Here is a 26,628-nt window from a genome sequence, read left to right on the forward strand (position 1 = left end):
TGTAACTTATAATTTTATGCGGATTTTATGAATCTAATTCTATTGATAGCACAAACATTTTTTATGTATATTGTATCTTTAGTATGGGAGGTCGTAAGTTGTTCTACATTTTCATCATTAAACAAACATATTTGAGCCATTCATCGGTGGCTTGGATTTTATACATTTGAATAGGTTATGGCTTTAATTATATGTAGTATGTTTATAAACTTCACTAACAATTTTGGTTTAGAAACATGCAGAACTACTTAATAACACAATGCTGACCAAAATCTTAACAGTTGTTGGAATAATGACATGTTCGGGGTATATATTATGGACTATTCACCTACATGGATCCTTGGTTAGTATCATGAGCATCATTGTACAATTGCCAATAAGCTTTACGATTCATCACTTTAGATACTAGGACATTAATGAAGTAGGTCGTTTTACATTGTCAAAGGTATTCTGGAAAGTCAAAGTTCAATGTCTGAATAAGAGAAATGAAAAAACATTTTATCTAACTGCTTTACATATTACGGACAGGCTCTAGTAAATGGGATTCTAATGAGATTACAGAGGATTTCAAGAGAATATTGTGAAATCATTAATTTTCGTGGGGGACTAATTTTCGTGGATTTCGTGGTTGGGTCAATCCACGAAATTTTCATCCATAGATACAAGTTAAAGTCTAATTCATTTAGTGTTCAAAAGTTGAAAACCCTACGAAATCATATCCCCACAAAAATTTGTCGTTTTGACCAAACCACGTAATTTCATGACAACGAAATTAAAATGATTTCACATGTATTGAAGACTGAACAAAAGGGCAACTAATTTTATTAGAAAATTCAAAATAAATTAACACTTGCACAGGGTATTAGTAAATCATAATCTTTAAGTTTAGCTGGGCAATATAAATATAATTGTGTTGGCCTAAATCCATCTATTTTTGGGGATTTGAATTGCGTTTTTATCTTTTGAACATGTTAATAGTGTTGATGCTTAAGAATCAAAATTTTATTTGTTACTGGTATTAAATGACACTGCATTAATACAAGCTCCTGAGGTAGTCTATGATATTTAACCACCTCTGAAGTATCATTGTTTTCTACTGTACCGTAATTTCGTTCAAACTTACCGAAGTCGGGACTCAAGCTGATCTGCCCCTGTCACTTTTTACAGGGTGTTTTTTTTCCCCTGACAATATACAGTTCTCAGTATTTCATAGTAACTCCTTATATAACGTTTTTTCTGACTGGCATATCTTCACCTCTGTGCATTATAATGGTTAAGTGTTAGGCATGTCTATGCTGTTATCAATTTATAGCCTTGTTGTGATAAGCTAAGATATATCTTTATGAACAGAATGTCTTATTGATGTTTTTCTATATGCTCAGCAATTTATGAGCAAGATTTACGACTGTTAGTAGCAAAAATGTAGCAATCTTATAAAGATAATATCAGCTAGATAAATTCTATAATTTATTAGGCTGAATATTACAATATCGAGGAAACACTGACATGCATCTTATATGTTGTTAGCAGGATCTGCTACGTTGTGGTCCTTCAATAAAACAAATCTCATAACAATATTATCTGTACCAGAGGTCCGTTAATTTTTACAACACCTTTATTTCAAGGTGTTTTGAAAAAAGATCAAAAATCATATAGTAATCTGCGATTTGCTTCCTTTTTTTTCTTCTATATATTCCTAGTTTATCTATAGTTATAGATTGTATTATTTAATTATTTTTTTGGTTGGTTTTTTTCTTTATGGACTTAGACTAATCCTAGACTTACACTTGGCAGCACAAAAACTCCACCAAAAAAAACATCACAGAGACAACAAAATACATAATGTGCTGTATAAATTTCTCAAACAGTTGTACTGTATTTAAAGTGTTTTTCTACTAAATTTAGAGGAATAAAGAGACACTTTACTTACAATGTATACACCATGTATACAGAGCGATTCCACTCTTTGTAAGTTCAGTATACATACTAGTATAACGTTTCTACTGTAACATGACATATAAGATGGTTACCTTGGAAGTCCATGATGTCATCTCTAACGTGTAGTAATACAAATAGGGACAGTGCATACTTCACCACTCACTCTTGATGTTGTATGTTTTAATGGCACAAGCTTGTTAAGAAAGAAAAAACATGCAAGAAAATACAACCAGAATTGAATGTCAAACACCATTTGACACATAAAATTGAGGTGTGAAAAAAAATGGAGACAACAAGAAAGGCCCAGGAATATGTGCATGATCGCTTCTGAAACATTCATGATGACTCTCAAGTTTCATTTAATTGGATGGAAATGTAGGAGCATGAGTGGAAATGTAGGAGTTGAGTTAGGGACTAAAGTTAGGTTCCTGATGCTGTTGTATATTGGCAGTCCGAAAGAGGACCAAAATCTAGAATACTTATACGTCGTGGATGTGCCAGCAAAGTTTAACATCCTACCATCATGCTGATGAATGTGTACGAAGTTTGATGGAACTGTAGAGAGGGAGATGAGTACACTACCTTTTTAATTATACCTTCATTCAATTTTGTAGGAAACTTTTTAACCTATATCGCAAAACCAACTTTAAAAAAGGAGATTTTATTGCTACATACAAGTTTCAATTCATGCGCTGTTAGACGGTACAATTGGACCCCCCCCCCCCCCCCCCCCCCCTGCCACCCCACCTCACCCTCCCAAAACTGAAGTTCACGAAATGTGTCACTAACCGCATTTGATTTGAATCTTTCTGTGAATCTCGCAAAAAGTATTCAAAGCAGGGCAGAGGCAGTTGTGTCTGACAGAATTGCTGGCTTGTTTTTGATTTACCAACAATTCTGAATGTTTCCCATAAAATATTATTAGTAAATTACATTGCATTACACAAATTATAGAAATATTCTTAAAAGAATGGTTACCTATTGACAGTAGTAAGTGTATGTAGTTTGTAAAATGGATTTATTTTGGCAGGCAGGGGGTTTGATGATGTTAGTATTTTACATTGCTTGTTATGAATGGATATATTTTACTGTATGTTATATGTTTATAGATAATATGGCGAGGAATTGGTATCAAATGCTCTTATACATGTTTAATAAAATATATCATTCTGTGAGTGCTTTGTATTGGTTCTTATTTCAGTTAAAAGCATTTAGGAAAAAATGATTTTTCTCATCCACAGACATTAACACATATCTAAAGCAAGATAAAATAGTAATTATAGCATACAATGTACGTAACAGATGCACAATAAAAATAATGCATGATTCTCCTTTTTCAATAACATACTTTTTTTATAGATTTTCTTACTGATGTCTGGAAATCTTTAACTAGATTTAGGTTTTTTGATTTCAACTTTTTCTGCAAATTAAATAATTTTCTGTTTATATCTATATACTGTATATTCTTTCATTGTGGACAAAGAAATTCACTGAAAAAAGTGCTGTTTTGAAAAAAGGATCATCAAACAATTAATACTATCATAAAATTCTGAACCATTCAAAATTTGTGGTGCTTTTTAATAAAATTTTACACTAAATAAAAAAAACATACAAAAACAGAAATGTTAGTGTGAAAACAATGCATTAAATAGTTTTAAAATATAAACAACAAAAAAATAAAATACAAAAAAGGCTTGTTAGCTGACAGTTGCTGACCTGTTGAAAATATTATACTCGCTGCAGACTTTTACATCATCAGGTAATTTACACACATGCTTCATCAAAAGTTGTATTTAGTTTATTATTACTGGACATACCTTGTTAAAATGTAAATAGGTGTTAGTAGATCCTTGATCCTGAGTCATTTCACGATGCCAATAGTCTATAATTGTTCCTAGACCAAAAAACTCCTAGGTCTTTGCATGTTTCTGAGTAACATGCAAAATTTACCGCACATTTATAAAGTTAAAAGATGCAAAATTTTGTTGATTTTAAGTACATGGTTATGAACTTGATTGTGTTGTTATTGCATAGGTACCATTGACTTGTGTTGTAACTGGAAAAGCATTCTGGACAATTACCAGTACTGGCTGTATTTACATACAAACTGTTACACCCCAAATTCTTGACTGATAAGTTGCATAATTTTGTTGGAAGTGTCAGTTATTTAAAGAAACATAGTTTCTGTGATTTCTTCTTCAGTGATCTGATGGTGTGATTTGTTTTATTGTTTATTATTGAAGTCTGACCGCTTTACATGAATATCCTTAAGGAGGATGGTGACTTATATAATATTTTCAAATAGGCTAGCCCTATATTTCTTCAGTACACATGTGATAATATGAAAAGATGGAGTGATGCATGTTTTCTTAGGGCTTGTGTTACTGCTAAGATGTTGAGTGAGATATGTAAATCTGCCAATGCAATATTATGGTTTTTAAGATTTCACTTTTACTTGAACTAATAATGCTTTTCTAAATGAAAAAGATTTTAGTGTGCAAATGGGTTCAACAACCATAGTACAAAAGATGTCAATTTTATTGCTAGTTATAAAAAGCCCAGACATGTTAAATATTTATAAAAAAAATATCAACATACAAATCATATTGTATTACACACTTACTTTATATCAGGGCTATGATATTATTATTAATGCATGAGCTTTATTTGTTAATTTAGGCTATTAAATTTTGTAATTATAAGCCAGTCGGCAAACTGAGATTCTTAACATTGCTTGATTTAAGCGGTTTGTTAACAGGTGTTATTCAGTTTTGGGGTCAACTATACGGATTTGTTCAGTAAAATTAATTTACTGTAATTTTAAAACTTATTTGTGCTCAACCGAGTGTTTAAAGGCTGTATTTTGCTAGAATTCGGAGCAATTATTTGCCCCAATAAAAGAATTTCTTCAAAACTTTCTAAGTAATGATATCGTTAATCATCTAAGAAACAAAATTTATGCCATATATAAATCAAAGGTCATCTATGGTACTGAAAAAGAGCTATCTGCCCTTGAAAACGTTGCGCAACCAAGATAGATTGAAAATAGATGAAGTACAAAGTTACTTGATGTTTTATATTATAATTGGCTTTTGTTTCAAGTTAGTTGTATTTCCACATTTTTATTCCAATGTTTTGTTGTAAAAACTAAAAATTAATATTGAAATAAAGAGAAATAGTCCAACTTTTGATCGCTATTCTATCAAAAGGATGGTAATTTTAAAAATTTCATAATATGTAATAAATCTTGCATTTCCATGGGGATCTAACTTATGTTTATAGGGGTCTTTTTGTTCTTTAAATAAAATCTTCTAATGAATAGTTTAAACGAAATTTGTGTTAAAAATGTTGCTCAACATCTGACTGACACCTTTAAAGGAACTATTAACACTATATTTTAGGCAAAAACATAATTTCTCTTTAAATCAATAATGATTAAAAGTGTGACTCTGACATAAGATCTTTGCAAGATGTAAATAACCAATTAATATAGTGCAGAAGGTAGTAAACAGTTGCAACATTTTTGAAATATTGCAGAAAATTTACATTCTTCTTGCATTTTTACCAATATCTAACCCACTTTATCATTTTTCAGTGTCATATATATACATTTATGCCAAATTTGGTGGGAATGAACATGTTGAAAAATTTCACCCAAACTGTTGGCAAGCTAGTAGCTTTAAAAGAAGAAAATCAAGCAATGTAATACTATATTCTGTCACAAATGACAATTTGACATGCAGACTAACGAGAGACCATAATGACACCATATTAATTTTGCCATATTATTTTGGTTCTCTCAGGCCATTATAGAAATGTAGTTTACTATAGATCTGTCATATTTTCTTATTAATCATACATTTATTCACGAGCATGTTAATATGATTTTAATTCAGACCTTATTGTGGTTTGTGATCTGATAAACCTCTGGGTCATTAGTTAAGTGCTTAGGATATTTTAACATTGTCTATCTCTAGATTAATTAATATCTGTCCACACTCAACTCTGTAACATATATATTATACGATACATGTGTAATCCTTGGTCATTTAAATACATGAATCTTCACGAAATCTTTTAAATGTTATCATAATGTTATAATAATCTATTGTAATATAAATCACCATGGCAGTCTGAAGACTGCTAATTCCCTTGCCACTGTTTTGGAAAGTGGAAAAGAGAAACATTTGTACCTTGAGCTGTGACCCCTGACCTTGAACTGACAGGCGCTGTTTCTGGAATTTACCATGCACATGGTCTGATGGGTGATCATTTGACCAAGTTTCTAGGATAATCCTTCTCGGGGTTTAGGGGATACAGAGCTCAAACCTGTGACCTTGAGTGTTGTGACCTTGTGAGGTGCGACATGGACGCACTCATAATTTCTTGACGAGCGGTGATCTTATTTAACCCAATTATGAGAAATTCCTTCAAGGTGTTGAGGTGTTACAGTAGTGGTCAAAATATTTTAAATGGAAGGCTCATATCCTTTGTCCCCCTAGTTGTGTCCTTGACTCTTGAGTCAGCATGGCGGTCTAATTAGTTATGCACTTCAGTCTTGGGAGTTTCATCTGTCCCAAGTTAGATGAAAATCCTTCATGGGGTTTTGGGATACAGAGACAGACATATATGGAAAGCGCTCAAACCTTTGACCAAATGTTTTGTCCTTGACCTTGAGCGGTTGTGGCTGAGGTCGATGGTTTGCTAATAATCTGTTGAGGTGATACATTTGCTTAAGGTTTTATATAAATTCCTTCATGGGGTTTTTGGAGTAATATAGTGCGTTAACTCAAATTGGAAGGCTAAAACCTTTGATCTTGAGTTTGTGCCTTGACCTTGAGCCGACATGGCGGTTTCTTGTTGTTACTGTATATTGTTTATTGACGTTTATCATTTGACCTAGTTTCATGAAATCTTTCTTGGGGGTTTAGGAGATATGGTAGCGGACTTGATAGTGTTACGGTCAGACGGATTGGTAGGACAGGTACGGAGACCATTCCTATAACCCCTAACAACTCGTGAGAGGGGCAATTAATATAAAAAATCACCACTGTCTTCAATTTCTTAAATTTGTCCCAGTGCTTTGTTGCTTTAATGTGCATTTGTTAGGGCTTTAATTTATTACAACATTACCCTGTTATAATGATCTATCAGGGACCATCTTGCTCATAACCTTTATTCCATTGGGATGGTAAGGTCCAATTGGTAAATTTGAAAAAATCAAATTTTAGGCTAAACACTCTTTGTTTTGTCGAAAAATGTATTGGCACAGTATTCAGTATATTATTTGTTCAAAACAGCTCGGGTGACACTATCACAGAATTTTTGAGCATTTTGATCAAACTATGGAAGCAGATATAACATACATGTTCATGAGTGATATACAAAGTTATCCATTAGGACCAGCTTGTACATTGAGTAATATTTGAGCAACCGTGTTTCATTTGCGTTTATAAAAACACATCAGTGTGTCTTAATAAAACAATTCTTAACAGACTTTGTTACATTGATTATCTAGATGTGAAAATCCCTACACCAGAAGTATTCCAATAAATTGTTATTAATGTCATGTTTACTCCCCAAATCTATAGTTACTTGAACATACTTGTTGGATAATTCTTGTTTTTGAATTGAATATTTCTAAGACTGATTCAGGAGGGGAATTTTTGCATCAGCTGTGGGATTCAATGCAGTTATCCATTAACCCTAATTTACCATTCTAATATTCTTTTAACCCTATTAATTTATACAGACTTAGATAAAATTTCCATATATCTAAAATTATACTTCAACTATATAATTGTCTTTCATGCTTTATCTAATAATACTGTTGTATTTACCAAACCATGATGAACCAGACTAGATGAATGAAGTAAGATAATAGAAGGAAACAGTTAAACTGTAATCTGCAAATGTATATCTGTTTTTAAATCCATTTCTGCGGTTGAATCCATCATGTTTTATTTTTTGATAGTAGCAATCTGAAAGATAGAATTAAGACATTTTATTTTGTATTTCCCTATCAATGATTTATTTTAATTTTTAGTATATCAATTTTTCTATACATACAGGTTTTAAATCATCTGAAAATTCTTAATTTTGGAAATATTTGTGATATCTTTTATATTATTCAATGAGAATTTTATCCATTTTGTTACAGAAGTTCACTTTGAATTTATCTCAAATTTGCAACAAATATCTATGCAAGGTTGACATTTTCATGGGGGTCGGGGGGTGGGGGGGGGGGGGGTGAAATGTGATTGGAAAGTTGGCCTTATGGTGTTTGATGCTATACCCCCTTACAAAAGATGACACTACTATTTTGAATTGGATTAATTTTTTCTCAAAATTTTGACCCAGAAAAGCTCCAGGGCCACCATTTGCATACTATGTATTTCAACTTTTGCCCACTCCACCACCTCCCTAAAATGAGGGACACCCCACCATCAAGAGGGGAGTAACCCCTCCATTACCTCAGGCCTGTATTTTAAAAAATTCCAGGGGAAAGCCCCCTGATCCCCCTAAAATGAGGGGAGTACCCCCCACCAGTTAATGCACCACAGGCCACCATTTCATACCTGTACTTCAAAAATTTCCTGGGGTAGACCCCCTGACATGGGCAGAGGCCCGCCTCCCCATACCTACACACTCTCAGCACTAGTCTTCATTCTAGACTGGTTGCCCTCCCAGTCAAATATATCTGGAACCGGGCCCGATTACCCAGGCATAAGAAAAATAACTCAATATTTCCTAGGCTTGTGTCAAATTTGTCGGACAAAAGGCTGAGATTTAATCATGACAAATATATTGTACATGTCCCAGAAAATGTTCCAAACGGATTTCATTCACAGACACTTGGGGGTCAGCACACCCCCTCCTTTCAATCCACCCCTGCTAACCTTCAGCAGCACAGTCAGCCATATATATTTTCACCGCACTTTTAAAACAAAACTAAGCACATGTTCTCATCATTACAACATCTTTGTTAGTGTTTCTTATTTCAAATGTTTAAAAAGTCTCCATATTTCTATTTAATGCTCAGAACTTAACACATGACAACATTCTCAGTGCGTTTTCTAACTTCAAATTGCGTGTCCAGGATTTTGAGAATAGATCTGTGCTTGACTGTTACACAGTCAAATTTACAGCAGAGCTGGGACCACAGTTCAATATCACCAGTGGTATAATAAACATGATAAAAATACTTACTATAAAAGTCAACTGCCACGGTGGCCAGTTAAAGGGACGCAATGAGTTTCAGTTATGTATTGTGCTCTACCGTTTTTGTCAGGGGCTTGCAGTTCGTTCTTGCTACTTGGGCGTTCTTTTTTTTTTTTCTTTTTAAACTGTAAATATTTTTCATATTCTTTTTTAACGATTATAATCTCATGATAATATAAACTGCTTAAAGAAAAAAGTTCGCCTTAGCGGGGAGCGAGACAGCCGGCCTGACATAAACAGAGCTTACTGAACCTCAATCCTTTTTTAGAGTATTTTTTTTTACAATACCAATGATTTCAGCTGTGTTGCTCTGTTGGTAAATTTGACTTGCGCTACATCAAGTGGTGCTTTTCTCCGCTATTCCTTTGGACAATGCAATTTGTGTATGAATGCTTGGCTAGTGTGGATGTGGTCTTGTGTTTTTCTGTGCATTGATTGGGAATGTATGGGAGTTTTATAAACATGTGAAATTGTATGGGTGCCTTAGGCCTTTTTGAAGTTGTTAAAGGTAAGTTTTTGATTACGGCGCTTGGTGAAAAAATTAACATTTAGACTACTATAGGGGCTTTTTTGCGACCCTGCAGAGCTCCTGATAAGCTGCGGATGTGCGTTTTTTACGCGATGAAATTTGCTGAAAACCCATTTGAATTCTTACAGTGTGGTTAATGATACGCAATTAAATTCCAAATACCAATTCGTATAAAAAATTGCTTGCGTTTAGCTTTTTCCTTTATCTAGAAGGGTACGAGTCGTTAACGTAGATTTTGAGTGACTGGTTATACGTTTACTGATAGTTCTGGTTTTCATATTTATCGGTAAAAATAACAGGGTACCATTTATCATTCGGCAGATACTGGGTGTTTATTTGACGCTTTGTAACAATTTTACGCGATTTTTATTATTTAAAATTAGTAATGGAGGTTGCAGGGGAAAATATTGTTGGGGCAGCACTAACAAAAAATTACAAATTTAGGACGATATTTTGCTGTTCAACTATGACAGGTTTTCTGTTTGTGTCGATGTAGTGTCACCAATAATGGGATGACATCTTTTGGGAGAATGCATTATTGCCCTTTTTCCCCCCCCCACCCCCCACCCCCCCCTTTTGGGGACAAAATCGTTCGGGTGATATTGTGGTATGTACTGTTCTCAGACTGCATTAAAGTGAAAAAGAAAACAACTGTATGAAAATTCATTTCAATTTTAAATACATTTTTGTATTAACATTGAAGGTGCGCCAATTAAAATAATTAGTCCAGTTCCTGTTTATATGTTATATACCATTGTATCTTGTTAGCAAAACAAATAAGCAATTGTTAGTGCTTGATTGGTAATATTACCAATTGGTTGTAGCTTATACCCAAATTACTTTCTGAATATGGGCTGGGGTAATGATATTATTTTTATACCAATTCAAATTTCCAATACCCAATTAGACAAAAAAGTGATGGGTAAATACCCAATTGCACCAAAAGCTTATCTGGAGCTCTGACCCTGTATTAAGAACAGTTAAAACCAATTATACCTCACCCGCAGCAATTTGCTGGTACCCATTTACAGCTGGATCGACTGAGGCAACCTTGATAAAGTGCCTTGCCCAAGGACACACCGCAATGGGAGTAGCCAGGATTAGCACCAATTCGAAGGAAAGTGTCTTAGCCCTCTCAGCCAACGCGTCCATGTATGATTGATACATGTGCTCAGTTTGTTTTACATGAGGAAAATTATTGGCTGAAGGTTGGCATGGGTGGGATTAGGAGGGGGAGGGGGTGTTGACCCCAAGGTGTCTGTGATTTCATAATTTGGGGGATTTTCTAACAGAAATATGCAGAATACATTTGGAAGTGACAGGGCAGCAACTGTCAAAAGTTATCACGATGTCCCAAAACGTCCTATTGTTTGGGTAACATTGAATACCGGAATCTACATTTTTACAGGAATCTACCGGTATTACAGTTTCTATATACTCTTCTAGCTTGAGGCGATTACTGAAGGGGATGACCATGATGGCGTATGGATTTATTTATAATACTCTGAATTTAATATGATAACAACTCTGTCGAAACTTAATTAATAACATGCATTTTAAATGCATGCATAATTTTCAAGTACTGTGATCAGGTGATCAGGTAATTAATTCACTTGCGATAATCACTGCATGTCAATATAACGGCGCAGGTAAACAATCGCCCGTACCTCATAATTTTGATTTTTTTGTGTGAAATATAACACAAGCTATTTACATAAGATATCAAAAGTTTATAATCATCGGAAAATGAGATTTAATTGAAAGAGTAAAGCTGTCATATGTAGATTCCGGTAGTACAATATAGATTCCTGTAGATTCCGGTAAAGAAGTAGATTCCGGTATTCAAAGTAACCCTATTATCTGGACTAACTCTAGATAAAAAATGATCAATCACTGTCTATAAACAGATAAAAGAGGATCAATCTGAAAATTATCCCAAATTTTATGACCAAATATCCACCTTCTTTATGTTGTAGATCCGTGTAAGCATTCCTTGACCGCGGTCATTTAGAATCGTCAGTTTTTCAGCCAACTTCTGCTGACTTGGAATCATTGATCGCGACATGATTGGATTGTATACAGATAAAAAATGGAAAAAAATGAAGAATAATTTAGCCTGCCATAGTTTACTTCCGCAATCAAATCGAGGCTTTTATCTAGATTTCTTGCGACTTATTTTAAGGAATGTTGTTGTCATCTCTAGTTAATTGTAGAGTTTTCTCCCTTTTAGTGTTTATCACCATTTGCACTCAACATTTGCACTTGTATCTTATCGCTAAGTAGGTGATTTGGTTTGAAAAACGGCCTTATTAATGTTACTTTGTAGAAGTTCCTTGGAGACGGGTTATCACGCTAAAGCCGTGTGAAACACAGTTGTGCTATATTATCATTACTGGGTATCAGCCTCAGTATTTTAGTTGCCTTGAAACGGGGTCTTTCAACAGGTCGGAGACTTCCCCTGGATTGAGAGACAGTCTCTAGATAAGATAAGATAAGATTTATTTAAAGTCGGCAAGACATCGAACAAGTACAACATAAGCTCATGTGAGCTTTTGAACCGACTACAGATTAACATATGGTATATATTAAAACAATTGTATAAACATGATAAAACCTGCAATAATAATATGGATTTTAGTGTTAACGAGTTAAATAGCATTTAGCACAATATACCACTAAAAATATCTAAACAATCTAAAACTATGACATATGCCTATCTACGATGTCACTTAAAAGGAAGAAGATAAATCACAGATAAATAAATTTAATAAAAGACTTGTATAAAAATATTACCATAAGTAAAAATGGTTTTATGTCTAACATTAGATCTGAACACTGTCTCTCGTTTGAAAGACAAAATGTCTTTCGATCGAAAGACTGTATTTAGCTTAAGTGTTGAAAAAACATGAAATCATTATTAAAACAGTCATTCCATTACAGTCGCATTATTTATTCATTGAAACAACTTGTTATTTCAAGTAAACTTGACAAGAAACACATTGTCATAGAAGTTTGCTTAAGCCTTTTAATGCTTAAACAAAATTCCCAAAATAATTTTGATGTTGAAAATTTGATAAAAGAAAGATAATTTTCTATATCTGAAATAAATTTGCGCATTCTAAAAAGAAAGTTTTAATTACTTTTTCAATGATTTTCATTGCTTAAGCTAATTTGAGTCTTTCGATTGAAAGACATTTTGTCTTTCCTACGAGAGACAGTGTTTAGATCGAGAGAATGTCTCTCAATCCAGGGGATGTCTCCGACCTGTTCAAATTTTGAGTGACCCTGCCATGACCTATAGTATAGTGAACAATTTAAACTAGGCAGTGGTACTAAGCTAGGGTCTACATGTGCTTCCTATTATATAGCTAGATAATGCACAAGTTAATTTATCTCATGAGTGGACGTCCAGTGATAAAATTATCTGACTACGAACCACGGTTTGTGAGTTAAAGCCCTGCTTGTCAAACAAAAATTTTAAAAACTATCCTTGCGGTATGGGTTTTGGCGCACTTAAGGGGTAAAGTAATAAGACTGTTGTTAAATCAATCAAGATTTTGAAAACATCTTATTTCAGACAACTAATCGAACCTTTAGACAAGCTTACTATCTCTGAGTGGCTGCTTTTTTAATTTCTGACATTTGCAGCCACCGATACAGTTTGACCGTCACAATATATAACAAACTGTATGCGTCAGGTCAGATTAGTTTGATTAAACAAGCCCTACATCATCTGTGAAGTGTCAATCTAATCAGACAAATTAAAAGCTTAACTGTCAAAGAAATTTTGGTGTTTTAAATCACTTTTTATTTGAGAAAGATAACTGTATAAATAATTTGAAACTTCAGAAAAAAATTATTTCAGAATTGAAGATAATATTTAAGAACAAAAATTTAATATTTTTCTGAATTGTTACAGTGCACTCATTTGGCCATTTTTGGGGCCAAATATGGGCCCCATTCCCCGCATAAACTAATATATATTTTTCCCCTTTCTCAGAAGAAAATTCCAGTGATAATAGGTTGTTTGACACAACTAAATATGAACTCTCTTTCAAGTTATATTATAGTGCCTCTAAGGAAGGTTACTGCTGCAATATAGTTAAATTATTTAGAAATGACTGAAAACAGTATTAATAAGACTAGTGTGAAAAGTAGTAACATATATATGGCTAAAAACTTCACCTTTTTGTCTTAAAATGGCAAAAAAATCCCCTTCCTGAGGGTATGGGTACCTGTCCACAAAAGTTTTCTAGTGCCCTGTGTTAATAAGGAGAATGGAGATGCCATGCCAGGAACTAAATATTCTCCCAGTTATTTTAAATGTCATGAAGTGTAATAAATGTGAAGTAAATGCTTCCAAGTGTATATGTGTATCTTTGATAAAAAATGTTTCTTTCAGTCAGATTTTCAAAAGTTTCAAGATAAAAGCAAACTGGCTCAAAAAGTAACATACATGCCAAGTTTCCTGGAAAAATTTCCAGGAGATTTCAGTTTAAAATCCAGGAGATTTAAGGAACAGGAAATTGTTTGGTCATATATGAAATATAAAATAAATCATTTTTCCTTTCTGAGTTGTTTAACTGCATGATTTGGGTAATGGTTTCAGGGGTTGTTTAACTGATTTGGGTAATGGTTTCAGGGGTTGGAAGTTGCGTTTTAAAACATTTTAAACAACGAAAATATTGATTTAAATTTGTTTAATTGTTATCATTTAATTGTCATTTAATAAGCAGAGAAATTGATTAAATTTACTTGCATATATCTCTTCTTTTTATTTGGTGTATCCAGTCAAAGAGCTATAAAAATAAATGTATTTTATACTTCTTTGATCCAGTGAATAATCTGCAAGTCTTTTAGACATTCCTAGATTTTTAGCACATGAGCAGTAGCATAAACAGATTGGAAATAAACATATTTCACCATTTTAGATTTGTATTGTAAAAGTGCTTTTTACTCAATAAAAATTAAACAAAAAAATTTATAGCTGTTAGAAAATGTTTGAACATATCTCAAGTTGTTTTCTCACTTCTGCCATCAGTATTAATGATCGTTATTACACCAATAAGGTTTGCTCTTTTATCTAGTCAGTTGTACAAAAAGTAAAGTCTACTTTTTTAGTAGTTGTTGTAGATCCTAATTAATCATACATTAACCAGCTCCTGTCTTTATCATATTTATATAAAAATATAAAACATAATCACTCGCCAATTAACACAATTTGAAAAAAGCCCAATACACACACACCTCGATAGAGTGATAAATTTCACACCTCGATAGAGTGATAAATTTGGCAGCCACAGTATGTAATTAGCAATTTGGTTTTGATACATGATCCCATAAACTTGGACTTTTGGATTTTGGGGAAAATAATTGATTTCCATAGGAACTGGAGATGGGCTCAAAATTTGTAATTTACTAGCAGGAAACACCACTTTAAACAAGTGATGAAGATTGCAGGGCTGAATGTTCAATAAATTATCTGACAGTATTAGTAGCCACAGTTTTGTGCGCCCTGGACAATACTGTAACATTTGGATAGGAGTCACTTATATAAGGGGTTGAAACTGAGCAAGACTCATTCCACTTATTTGGATAACTTGTTTATGGCTCCTAGATTTTATTATAGTTGTGATTGCTGTAAACTGGTGAGGCCAGCAACCATCCAAAAATTATAATGCTGTCCTGTTTTATAATTTGTTTAGTAGAGTTGGACTGTTTTACACATGGCATGCTAAAGAACCAGGAAAGCTTCTCGTATGGGACTGTCTTCTGTATTTTTGGCTATCCTCCTACTAAAATTGTACACAGTCTTCTGGAGGGTCGCTTGTAGCATTGGCGGCTGTACATACGTTTAAACTGTAGACAAGTTAGTTTATGTGAAACATTTTGTTTATTCATCTCTATAGAGTAGTACAATAAAACATATTCTCGTATGTTCTCCGTGACTATTTGATAAACGACATTGTGTCTGAAATCATTAGTCCTCCACCTCTGATTTATGTGGGGAAGTTGGCAGTTACTTGCGGAGAATAGGTTTGTACTGGTACACAATCCAGGAATACTGGTTAGGTTAACTGCCCGCCGTTACATGACTGAAATACTGTTGAAAAAACGGCGTTAAACCCAAAACAAACAAACAAACAATAAAACAATGTCTATTCTTTTTCTTTTGTCTGAAAATCTCTGGTAATATTTAGACCCCAATAAATTTTTTGAATAGTTGAGTGCGCTGTCAACAGAAGCTCTTGTTTCAAAACTAGGTCACCTAGGGTGAAAAACTGACTCACCAAGTCAGATCATTTATAACCTTGTCAGTGCTTAAAGAGGCCTCATGGTTTACCTGATCTATGGGCTAAGTTTGAATCTGGATCATGTGTCCAAAAAAAAGCCCATTCTGTCCAATTATGAAAACATCTTTGGTCATATTTCATACCTATTTAATGAAATCTGATAGAAATATTTTGCTTTAAGCTAGAATCACACTGCCCTGGATGGACTTGTGAATGAGTTCCCAGGTGGTTTTTTTTTCGGCTGTTTTTATAGCCGTTATTCGGCTGTATTCCCAATGCCAAGAAGTATGTATTTTTCCCAAAATGAGTGCAAAAATTCCCAATCTAAATTCTGAAAAAATATTTCATCAAAATTGCACAAATATTGACCAAATTATGGACAATTTTGTAATGGAAGTATGTTAAAGAGGTTGTACAATGTGAAACAAGTGTAGGAAAAAGTGCTTAAACATATCCTTACTATATCCTGTGGGACTAAATATTCCCAATTTGGAACATTTACGCGTCTAAATTCCCAATTTTGGGGGTATAGGCTATGTTCCCAAATAAGCTAGAAAAAACTCTGGAACTTCCGGGTGTTAAAGAAGAAAAGGGGTTTTCGAATAATGCAATTGTAGTTTTTATACATTTAGGACAGGCTATGTTTAGCAAGTTTATTAGACATATAGGACATGCTGTGTATGGTCAGATTGTTAGACATGTAGGACTGTCTATGTATGGCCAGTTTGTTAGACATGTAGGTATAGCTATGTTACATAATGGCCAGTTTGTTAGACATATAGGACTACCTATGTATGACCAGTTTGTTAGACATGTAGGTATAGCTATGTTACATAATGGCCAGTTTGTTAGACATATAGGACTACCTATGTATGACCAGTTTGTTAGACATATAGGACTGGCTATGTATGGCCAGTTTGATAGACATATAGGACTGGCTATGTATGGCCAGTTTGATAGACATATAGGGCTTGCAGTATGATTTGCCAGTTAGTGAGACATATAGGACTCGCTTTGTATGGTCAGTGTGTAAAACATATAGGACCCGGTCTGACAGTATGGCCTGTTTGTTAGACATAATAAGATTTGAGATATATGGCCATTTTGTGAGTCATATAGGACTCGCTTTGTATGGCCATTCTGTGAGACATATAGGACAGGCTATGTATGGCCAGTTTGTTATGACTGGCTATGTATGGCCAGTTTGTTAGACATATAGGACAGGCTATGCATGGCCAGTTTGTTAGACATATAGGGCTTGCAGCATGATTTGCCAGTTAGTGAGACATATAGGACTCGCTTTGTATGGTCAGTGTGTAAAACATATAGGACCCGGTCTGACAGTATGGCCTGTTTGTTAGACATAATAAGATTTGAGATATATGGCCATTTTGTGAGTCATATAGGACTCGCTTTGTATGGCCATTCTGTGAGACATAAAGGACAGGCTATGTATGGCCAGTTTGTTATGACTGGCTATGTATGGCCAGTTTGTTAGGCATATAGGACAGGCTATGCATGGCCAATTTGTTAGACATATAGGGCTTGCAGTTTGAGTTGCCAGTTAGTGAGACATACAGGACTCGCTTTGTATGGTCAGTGTGTAAAACATATAGGACCCGGTCTGACAGTATGGCCTGTTTGTTAGACATAATAAGATTTGAGATATATGGCCATTTTGTGAGTCATATAGGACTCGCTTTGTATGGCCATTTTGTGAGACATATAGGACAGGCTATGTATGGCCAGTTTGTTATGACTGGCTATGTATGGCCAGTTTGTTAGACATATAGGACAGGCTATGTATGGCCAGTTTGATAGACATATAGGACTGGCTATGTATGGCCAGTTTGTTAGACATATAGGACTGGCTATGTATGGCCATTTTGTGAGACATATAGGACTGGCTATGTATGGCCAGTTTGTTAGACATAAAGGACAGGCTATGTATGGCCAGTTTGTTATGACTGGCTATGTATGGCCAGTTTGTTAGACATATAGGACTGGCTATGTATGGCCAGTTTGATAGACATATAGGATTGGCTATGTATGGCCAGTTTGTTAGACATATAGGACAGGCTATGTATGGCCAGTTTGTTATGACTGGCTATGTAAGGCCAGTTTGTTAGACATATAGGACAGGCTATGCAAGGCCAGTTTGTTAGACATATATGGCTTGCAGTTTGAGTTGCCAGTTAGTGAGACATTTAGGACTCGCTTTGTATGGTCAGTGTGTAAAACATATAGGACCCGGTCTGACATTATGGCCAGTTTGTTAGACATAATAAGATTTGTGATGTATGGCCATTTTGTGAGACATATAGGACTCGCTTTGTATGGCCATTTTGTGAGACATAAAGGACAGGCTATGTTTGGCCAGTTTGTTATGACTGGCTATGTATGGCCAGTTTGTTAGATGTATAGGACAGGCTATGTATGGCCAGTTTGATAGACATATAGGACTGGCTATGTATGGCCTGTTTGTTAGACATATAGGACTGGCTATGTATGGCCAGTTTGATAGACATATAGGACTGGCTATGTATGGCAAGTTTGTTAGACATACAGGACTGGCTATGTATGGCCATTTTGTGAGACATATAGGACTGGCTATGTATGGCCAGTTTGTTAGACATAAAGGACAGGCTATGTATTGCCAGTTTGTTAGACATAAAGGACAGGCTATGTATGGCCAGTTTGTTATGACTGGCTATGTATGGCCAGTTTGTTAGACATATAGGACTGGCTATGTATGGCCAGTTTGATAGACATATAGGACTGGCTATGTATGGCCAGTTTGTTAGACATATAGGATAGGCTATGTATGGCCAGTTTGTTATGACTGGCTATGTAAGGCCAGTTTGTTAGACATATAGGACAGGCTATGCAAGGCCAGTTTGTTAGACATATAGGGCTTGCAGTTTGAGTTGCCAGTTACTGAGACATTTAGGACTCGCTTTGTATGGTCAGTGTGTAAAACATATAGGACCCGGTCTGACAGTATGGCCAGTTTGTTAGACATAATAAGATTTGTGATGTATGGCCATTTTGTGAGACATATAGGACTCGCTTTGTATGGCAAGCTTGTGAGGCATAATTATATGATTTGCTATCTATGACCATTTTTTGAGACGTGTAGGACTGGATATGTATAGCCAGTTTGTGGGACATACAGGATTCGCTGTGTATGACCAGTTTGTAAGATATAAAGGACTCGTGATGTAGGGCTGTTCATTAAGAAATAAATTTTTTCAGAGTTCATGCCAAATGAACAACATAATATGATCAGCAAATCCATGAATCACGCTAGCGATTCATGTTTAATTTGCCAATACTATTTTGTTGTTCATTCTGCAAGAACTTTGAAAAAAATTAATTCATGTCTTATGTTTACATTACATTCCTTTCCATTATTCTGTAAACAAGGTTATGTTATAAATTGCTCATATTTTGTTGAATTTAACATTGAAATCTGCTTCCAGGCCATTCTATTTACGAGACGGAACAAATGTGATGTCATCTAAGGAACATTCTCACTGACAGTATGCGGACATGGTCAAAACATCACTCCGTTATTACATGTTCTGCCGTACTGTCCCGTACGGGAAAAAGAATGTCATTTGTAAAGAAATAAAAATAAACAATTGCTGAAAACTGTGTTCCACTTAGTTATGTGAAATTTCAACACTCGCACGCTATTGCAAATGAATCAAAACAAACATGTGTAACAGTTCTTTGAAAATGGTGATGTTTTGAAGGCGTTTGACTGCCCGGAAGTGGGGCCCCTTTAGGCAGTCTTTTTTTCCGGAATTCAATGTTTATTTTAGTATACTGACACTTGTTTTGTTGTTTTTGTAATGATAGCGTGTATATTACTCTACAAAACAAGTGTCAGTATACTGATATAAGCATTGAATTCCGAAAAAGGACTGTCTAAATAGACCCCACTTCCAGACAGTCAAGCGCTTTTAAAAACTCACCATTTTCAAGGAACTGTTACACATGTTTGTTTTGATGCATTTGTAATAGCGTGCGAGTGTTGAAATTTCACATAACTAGGTGGAACACAGTTTTCAGCAATTGTTTATTTTTATTTCTTTACAAATGGCATTCATTTTCAAAGGGGGACAACTTTTTCAGAATATTTTCAGTACGGGACAGTATGGCAGAACATGTAATGGTCAGGTAAAATATTGGTAACGATGTTGTTCGTTTATAAAATATTTCTGTGTTTTGGTGATATACTCCTAAACCTTAATACAAAACGAACATCATAATTTTCAATGGAAAAGAATAGTTCGAATGTAAATATTGACACATATATGACTATTTACAACAATAATAACACTTTCATGAGCATTTTGTTTTTGTGAATGTAGGTAACAAATATGGCAGAAGTAAATCTTTCATATATTTTATGATTTTACAGTATTGCTCAATTTATTTGCAGAATGGCATCAACAAAACCCCTTACGATGATAGATACACCAGAAGGAAGAAAATGGGTTTGTGAAATTTGTGGAATGACTTTAAAGAAAAGGCCATATCTCAAGCAGCATTTAAAAAGATGGCATAGATCAAACATGCTCAAAGATAATTCCAGTACAACTTTATCCTGTACTAACAAGCATGCTGTCACTAATACAGAGGAGACAATGTTAGAAGAAATTGAGGATGATCACTTTCAGAATGGGTACATGGATTTTATAAATTCAATTCAAGACAGCACAGGAGAATGTCTAATTGAGGTCAAAGGTGATTTTGATGAAAGTGAGAACACCTTATCAAATAGAGATGGTCATATAACTGACAAAAGTGAGAGGCTTGAAACAGAAAAAATAGAAAAAAAAATAGAAAAGGTAATGGATGTTCCGCAGACGGATGTTATAACTGACAAAACAGACCAGTTGCTGAACAGACACACTGAAAATACAAACATTGATATAGTGGTTCTTTCTCCTGATTCCATGATAGTTAATACACCAGAAAGAAGAAGGGTGTCTTGCGACATTTGTGAAAAAACATTTAAGAAACTAGCATATCTCAACAGGCATTTGAAATGTATGCATGGACCAAAAACGCGTGAAGATTACATCAGTACCGCTATACATAGTGATGACAGATATACTGTCAAAACTAATGAGAAAAATTCTGAAGAAGTAAATGATTCAAGTTTTAATAATGATTACATGTCATTCATAAATTCAGTTGAAAACAGAATAGGAGAAAGGCTAATGGAGGTCACTGATAATTTAAAAGAAGCTGGCAACATCATTCCAAACAGAGATGTTCATACAACTGACAGAAATCAGCATGTAAATGCAGATAGTTTTGAAGCAACTAGCAACTATATATCAGCTACGAATGTTTTAATATCTGATAGAAATGATGATTTATTAGAGAATGAAATGAATGTTTCTAAGACTGACAAAAGAGGCAACCCACAGGATAAGAATGCCAGCGAAATATATGATACAGTTAAGAGATATATTTGTGATCATTGTCAAACAACATTTAAAAAAAGTATTTATTTAACTCGACATCTGAAATCTAGACATAACCTTCAGAAATCAGAAGACAAGGAATATAGAACGGTAGTATCTCAGAAAAAAGTTGATACAAGGAAGAATCTTGTGGTACAGGGTACATATAATTGTGAGTTTTGTCCAATGACCTGTAGAAAGAAATCTTATTTACTGAAGCATGTAAAAAGAAAACACAATGCTGTTTTACAAAGGTCAAGAGATGAATGTCTTAACGAGGTAACCTCTCATGTTGATCAAACTGCAAAGGATGAAGTTGGAAGAGATTTGGTGGAGATTGAGAAATTTACCACAGATCATGTTGAGAAAGAGATGAAAGTTTTTCAGCTTGATGTCCAGTTTGACAGTAAGAATGATGTACTGAATAGAAATATGGAAATTGTAGATACTGGCCATAAAGTTATTTCTGCCAGATCAGTTGTAAAAGAAGGGTGTAGCCTTGGGGATATGATTGTAAGTATGAAAGACTTTATAGGAGATGTCCAGATAAAACCAGAAAATATAGAGTTTGAACTAAAAGGGAGAGGAATGAAGTTAAAGGTTATGTATCAGTAGAAGGAACGCAGTGCAGAATAGGTTTCCATACCACTGTGAAAATTCAAAACTACATAGATGTCAATAGATGACAGATGTATAGTGATACTGCTTTGTTGTTTTGCTTAAACTCTAGCTCATTATTTTGTCACTGTTTTCGTAGTGGCATGAATGTTCTTGGTTTGCATATTACAATATTTTGTTTGCATTGGTTTTGTTTTACTATCTACATTCACAAGTGTGTTAGTATAAGTATATTAAGTAAAGTGACAAAACAATAAAAATGTTAGCCTTCCATCATTTCTTGAATGATATATATTCATTGATATGTGTTACTAATTATTGTGTCAAATATCAAATGTTCAGAATGTAAAAAGAAGGCATATATTATGACATTAATGATAATCAGGTCTCATCTAAGGCTGTAAGAAGCATTTCTCAGGAACTGCCTTCATTTCATCCAGATTACAATTTTGAAATGACTTATTTGTGAATATATATATATATATATATATATATATATATATATGTACTCATTCCTCTCACACCTCCCCCGCCCGCCCACACACACCCAAAAGAAAAACAAAGTAGACGAGGTAATGGTAGACTAACCACTATTCAAGACTGATAATAAATTTATCACAAAATTTCAACTTGAGTAGTTTTTCTGTTATTTTATGTGATAATGACAAATGCAAGTCTATTTTAGAGATATTTTCGTAGAGAACTGGCTGTAATATGATATTGGACATAGGATATAGACTGGCTACATTCACAATTTTAAAATAAAAGTTAAAAAAATATATATATCAAAGTCTAGGAGCTAGAATAAGGTAATGGTTGAATCATCTTAAAGCTAACCAGTTGATAATCAGATTGCTTTGCCCCTAGCATTATTTGTACACGGATATCGAGTCATAATTACTTCCCGAGTTATTGTTGGGTGAAACTTTTTACACATTATCCCTTGAAGTCTAGTGTGCTTCACATACAGTGCTACCTATGTAGAGCAACACTCTTTTGGAGATACAAGTATTGACTGTTATGTAGAGGTTGTTGTTCTTGAGAGGTAAGTTTGATAGTATATTTTGATGATGTTGTTATAGAGATTTTTTTGCTTAAGAGAGAGCTGCTCTGGAGAGGTTGTACTGTATTTATTAAGAATCAGTTGAGACTCTGCAGAGCTATTCAGGCTTAGACTGGGCCTTGCTCTCACACAACAGTATAACTGACAGGTGTAACAATACTTGTCTCACAATACAAGATATATTGGAAGACAGAAGCAACGATATGGTACATATCGCAATACAAATTGAGAACTGTAAGTCAGCATTCATGTGACAAAATAAAAACAAATCAATGGTCCTACACTTGGAAAGTACTTGCAATTTTTGCCTTAAAGTTAAAGGAATTTTTGTAAGTGATGTTTGTTAAGTTACTGTCTTTACCACTGATTGTATGAATGTTTTCATTCAATGTTTCTATTTTTAGCTCACCTGATCGCCCTGTGTCCGTCGTCCGTCGTCAGTCGTCCGTCCGTCGTCAACAATTTGACTGTTAACACTCTAGAGGTCACAATTTTGGCCTAATCTTAATGAAACTTGGTCAGAATGTTACCCTCAATAAAATCTTGGACGAGTTCGATATTGGGTCATCTGGGGTCAAAAACTAGGTCACCAGGTCAAATCAAAGGAAAAGCTTGTTAACACTCTAGAGGTCACAATTTTGGCCCAATCTTAATGAAACTTGGTCAGAATGTTACCCTCAATAAAATCTTGGACGAGTTCGATATTGGGTCATCTGGGGTCAAAAACTAGGTCACCAGGTCAAATCAAATGAAAAGCTTGTTAACACTGTATAGGTCACAATTTTGTCCCAATCTTAATGAAACTTGGTCAGAATGTTACCCTCAATAAAATCTTGGACGAGTTTGATATCGGGTCATCTGGGGTCAAAAACTAGGTCACCAGGTCAAATCAAAGGAAAAGCTTGTTAACACTGTAGAGGCCACATTTATGATGTATCTTCATGAAACTTGGTCAGAATGTTAATCTTGATGATCTCAGGGTCCAGTTTGAATCTGGGTCATGTAGGTTCAAAAACTAGGTCACCAGCTGAAATCAAAGGAAAAGCTAGTTTACACTCTATAGAGGCCACATTTATGACCATATCTTAATGAAACTTGGTCAGAATGTTAATCTTGATGATCTATAAGTCAAGTTTAAATCTAGGTCAGGTGGGGTCAAAAACTAGGTCACTAGGTCAAATCAAAGGAAAAGCTTGTTAACACTCCAGAGGCCACATTTATGGCTGTATCTTCATGAAGCTTAGTCAGATTGTTAATCTTGATGATCTTTAGGTCTAGTTCGAATCTGGGTCATGTGGGGTCAAAAACTAGGTCACCGGGTCAAATCAAAGGAAAAGCTAGTTAACACTTTAGAGGCCACATTTATGACCATGTCTTAATGAAACTTGGTCAGAATGTTAATCTTGATGATCTTTAGGTCAAAAGGTCAGGTGAGCGATGCAGGGCCTTCATGGCCCTCTTGTTACTGTATTGTTTCTGTATCGTGAAACAGGCCTATGATGCGATACGTGTATCACCATACTAATGTATCGTGTTACAGTGAATTTCAATATATCGATACACTCTTAGTATAACTTCTACCAGGACACAGCAGTATAACCTCCCAGGACTGGACTAAAATTGCCCTAACACAGTGGCATAACTTCTTCCAGGACTGTAACCACCTCGGTAGCCTAGTGGTAGAGCGTCCGCTTCAAGTGCGGGAGGTCGTGGGTTTGATCCCCGGCCGCGTCATACCAAAGAGGTAAAAAATGGTACTAATAGCTTCCTCGCTTGGTGCTCAGAGTGCTAGGACTGGTCAGCCCGGTGTCAGTATAATGTGACTGGGTGGGGTATCATGTCACGTGTCTACAGCGTGATATTCCAGTGAGGCAGCACTATAAAGTTGGGCATTGTGCTTACTGCTACAAGTAGACACCGTCGTTTATATGACTGAAAAAGACGTTAAACCCGAACACACACACACACTCTTCCAGGACTGTGCCTTGCTCAGACTGACATATTAGTTTAACTTCTCCCAGGACAGGGCCTTGCTCTGACATGGTATTATAACTTCTCCTAAGTCTAAGTCTTGCAGTTACACAGTGGTATGACTTCTCCCAGGACAGGGCCTTGCTCTGACATGGTATTATAACTTCTCCAAAGCCTAGGTTTTGCATTTACACAGTGGTTTAACTAGGCCTTGCTCTGATGCAGCAGTATAAGTTCTCCCAGCACTAGGACTTGATCTGACACAGCAGTATTACTTTTCCCAAGATATGGCCTTGCTCTGACACTGTAGTATACCTTCTCCCAGGACAGGGCCTTGCTCTGACACAGTGTATTACCTCTCAGAACTAGGATTTGCTCTGACACAGCAGTATAATTCTCCCAGGACAGGACCTTGCTCTGACACAGCAGTATAATTCTCCCAGGACAGGACCTTGCTCTGACACAGTTGTATACCTTCTCACAGAACTGGGACTTGCTCTGACACAGTCATATAACTTCTCTCAGGACAGGACCTCGCTCTGACACAGCGGAATAACTTCTCGTAGGACAGCGCCTTGCTATGATACAGCAGTTTTACTTCTGCCAGGTCAAGGCCTTCCTTGCTCTGACACAGCGATATATATACTTCTCCAGGACCTGGCTTTTCTCTGACATGGCTGTGTAACTTCTCCCAGGACAGGACCTGACTCAGATACAGTGGTATACCTTCTCCTAGAACTAGGACTTGCTCTGACAAAGCGGTATAACTTCTCCCAGGGCAGAACCTTGCTCTGACTTCGTAGTATGACTTCTAGGACAGGGCCTAATCCCTTGCTCTGACTCAGTGGTATAACTTCTAGGACATGACATTGCTCTGACACAGCGGTATAACTTCTTCCAGGACAGGTCCTTGCTCTGACACAGTGATATTCGTTCTCAAAGGACAGTCACTATGATTACTTCTGCCAGGCCTTGCACACAACGGTATACCTTCACCAGGACTGGGCCTTGCTCTGACACAGTGCTAATCGATATATTAAGATTATTTTAAAAGTAGCGTGATTCGGCTCGAGTTGATTTTGCCAGATCTGGTAGCATCTACGAAAGCTGGATTAACTCTTATCATTCTGGACACGATTGATTCTGTCTTTCCGACATCAGCCTACACATCCGTGCACCCATTCAGTCAGTATCTTTTTTGGTAAGCACCCCTTTTAACAGTTAAATGGTGCTCTCCAAATTAAAATATGGACAAGATTGTTTCGGGGAAAGGGTTAATCCAAGGTAATTACCAACATATATACCCCAACTATGTTTTTGTTCAAATTTTAGGTAAATACGACTTTCACACTTCTAATGAACTGAGAAAAATCTATTAAAGAGTCCACTGCGGGGAATCACATGATCAAAATAATCTCTCTAAGCCAAAATAAATTTATGAATAATATGTGATAATATTGAAGCAAGTTTTGCTGTAAATCTAAAATATAGCCTGTCGTATGGCAACATAGA

At 35.3% G+C, this 26,628-nt stretch overlaps 1 protein-coding gene across 1 annotated transcript; it reads left to right on the forward strand.

The window, feature by feature from the left end:
- The first annotated feature begins 11,913 nt into the window (after window positions 1-11,913).
- Window positions 11,914-22,546, forward strand: LOC123537031 (uncharacterized). Its single transcript, XM_045320572.2, has 2 exons — window positions 11,914-11,967; window positions 20,432-22,546. Exon 2 carries the CDS (start codon window positions 20,433-20,435, stop codon window positions 22,077-22,079), a length of 1,647 nt encoding a protein of 548 aa, XP_045176507.2. The 5' UTR covers window positions 11,914-11,967; window position 20,432; the 3' UTR covers window positions 22,080-22,546.
- The last annotated feature ends 4,082 nt before the right edge of the window (window positions 22,547-26,628 follow it).

This window comes from Mercenaria mercenaria, chromosome 17 (assembly GCF_021730395.1).
Source record: "Mercenaria mercenaria strain notata chromosome 17, MADL_Memer_1, whole genome shotgun sequence".
In the NCBI taxonomy this organism is placed as follows: Eukaryota; Metazoa; Mollusca; class Bivalvia; order Venerida; family Veneridae; genus Mercenaria; species Mercenaria mercenaria.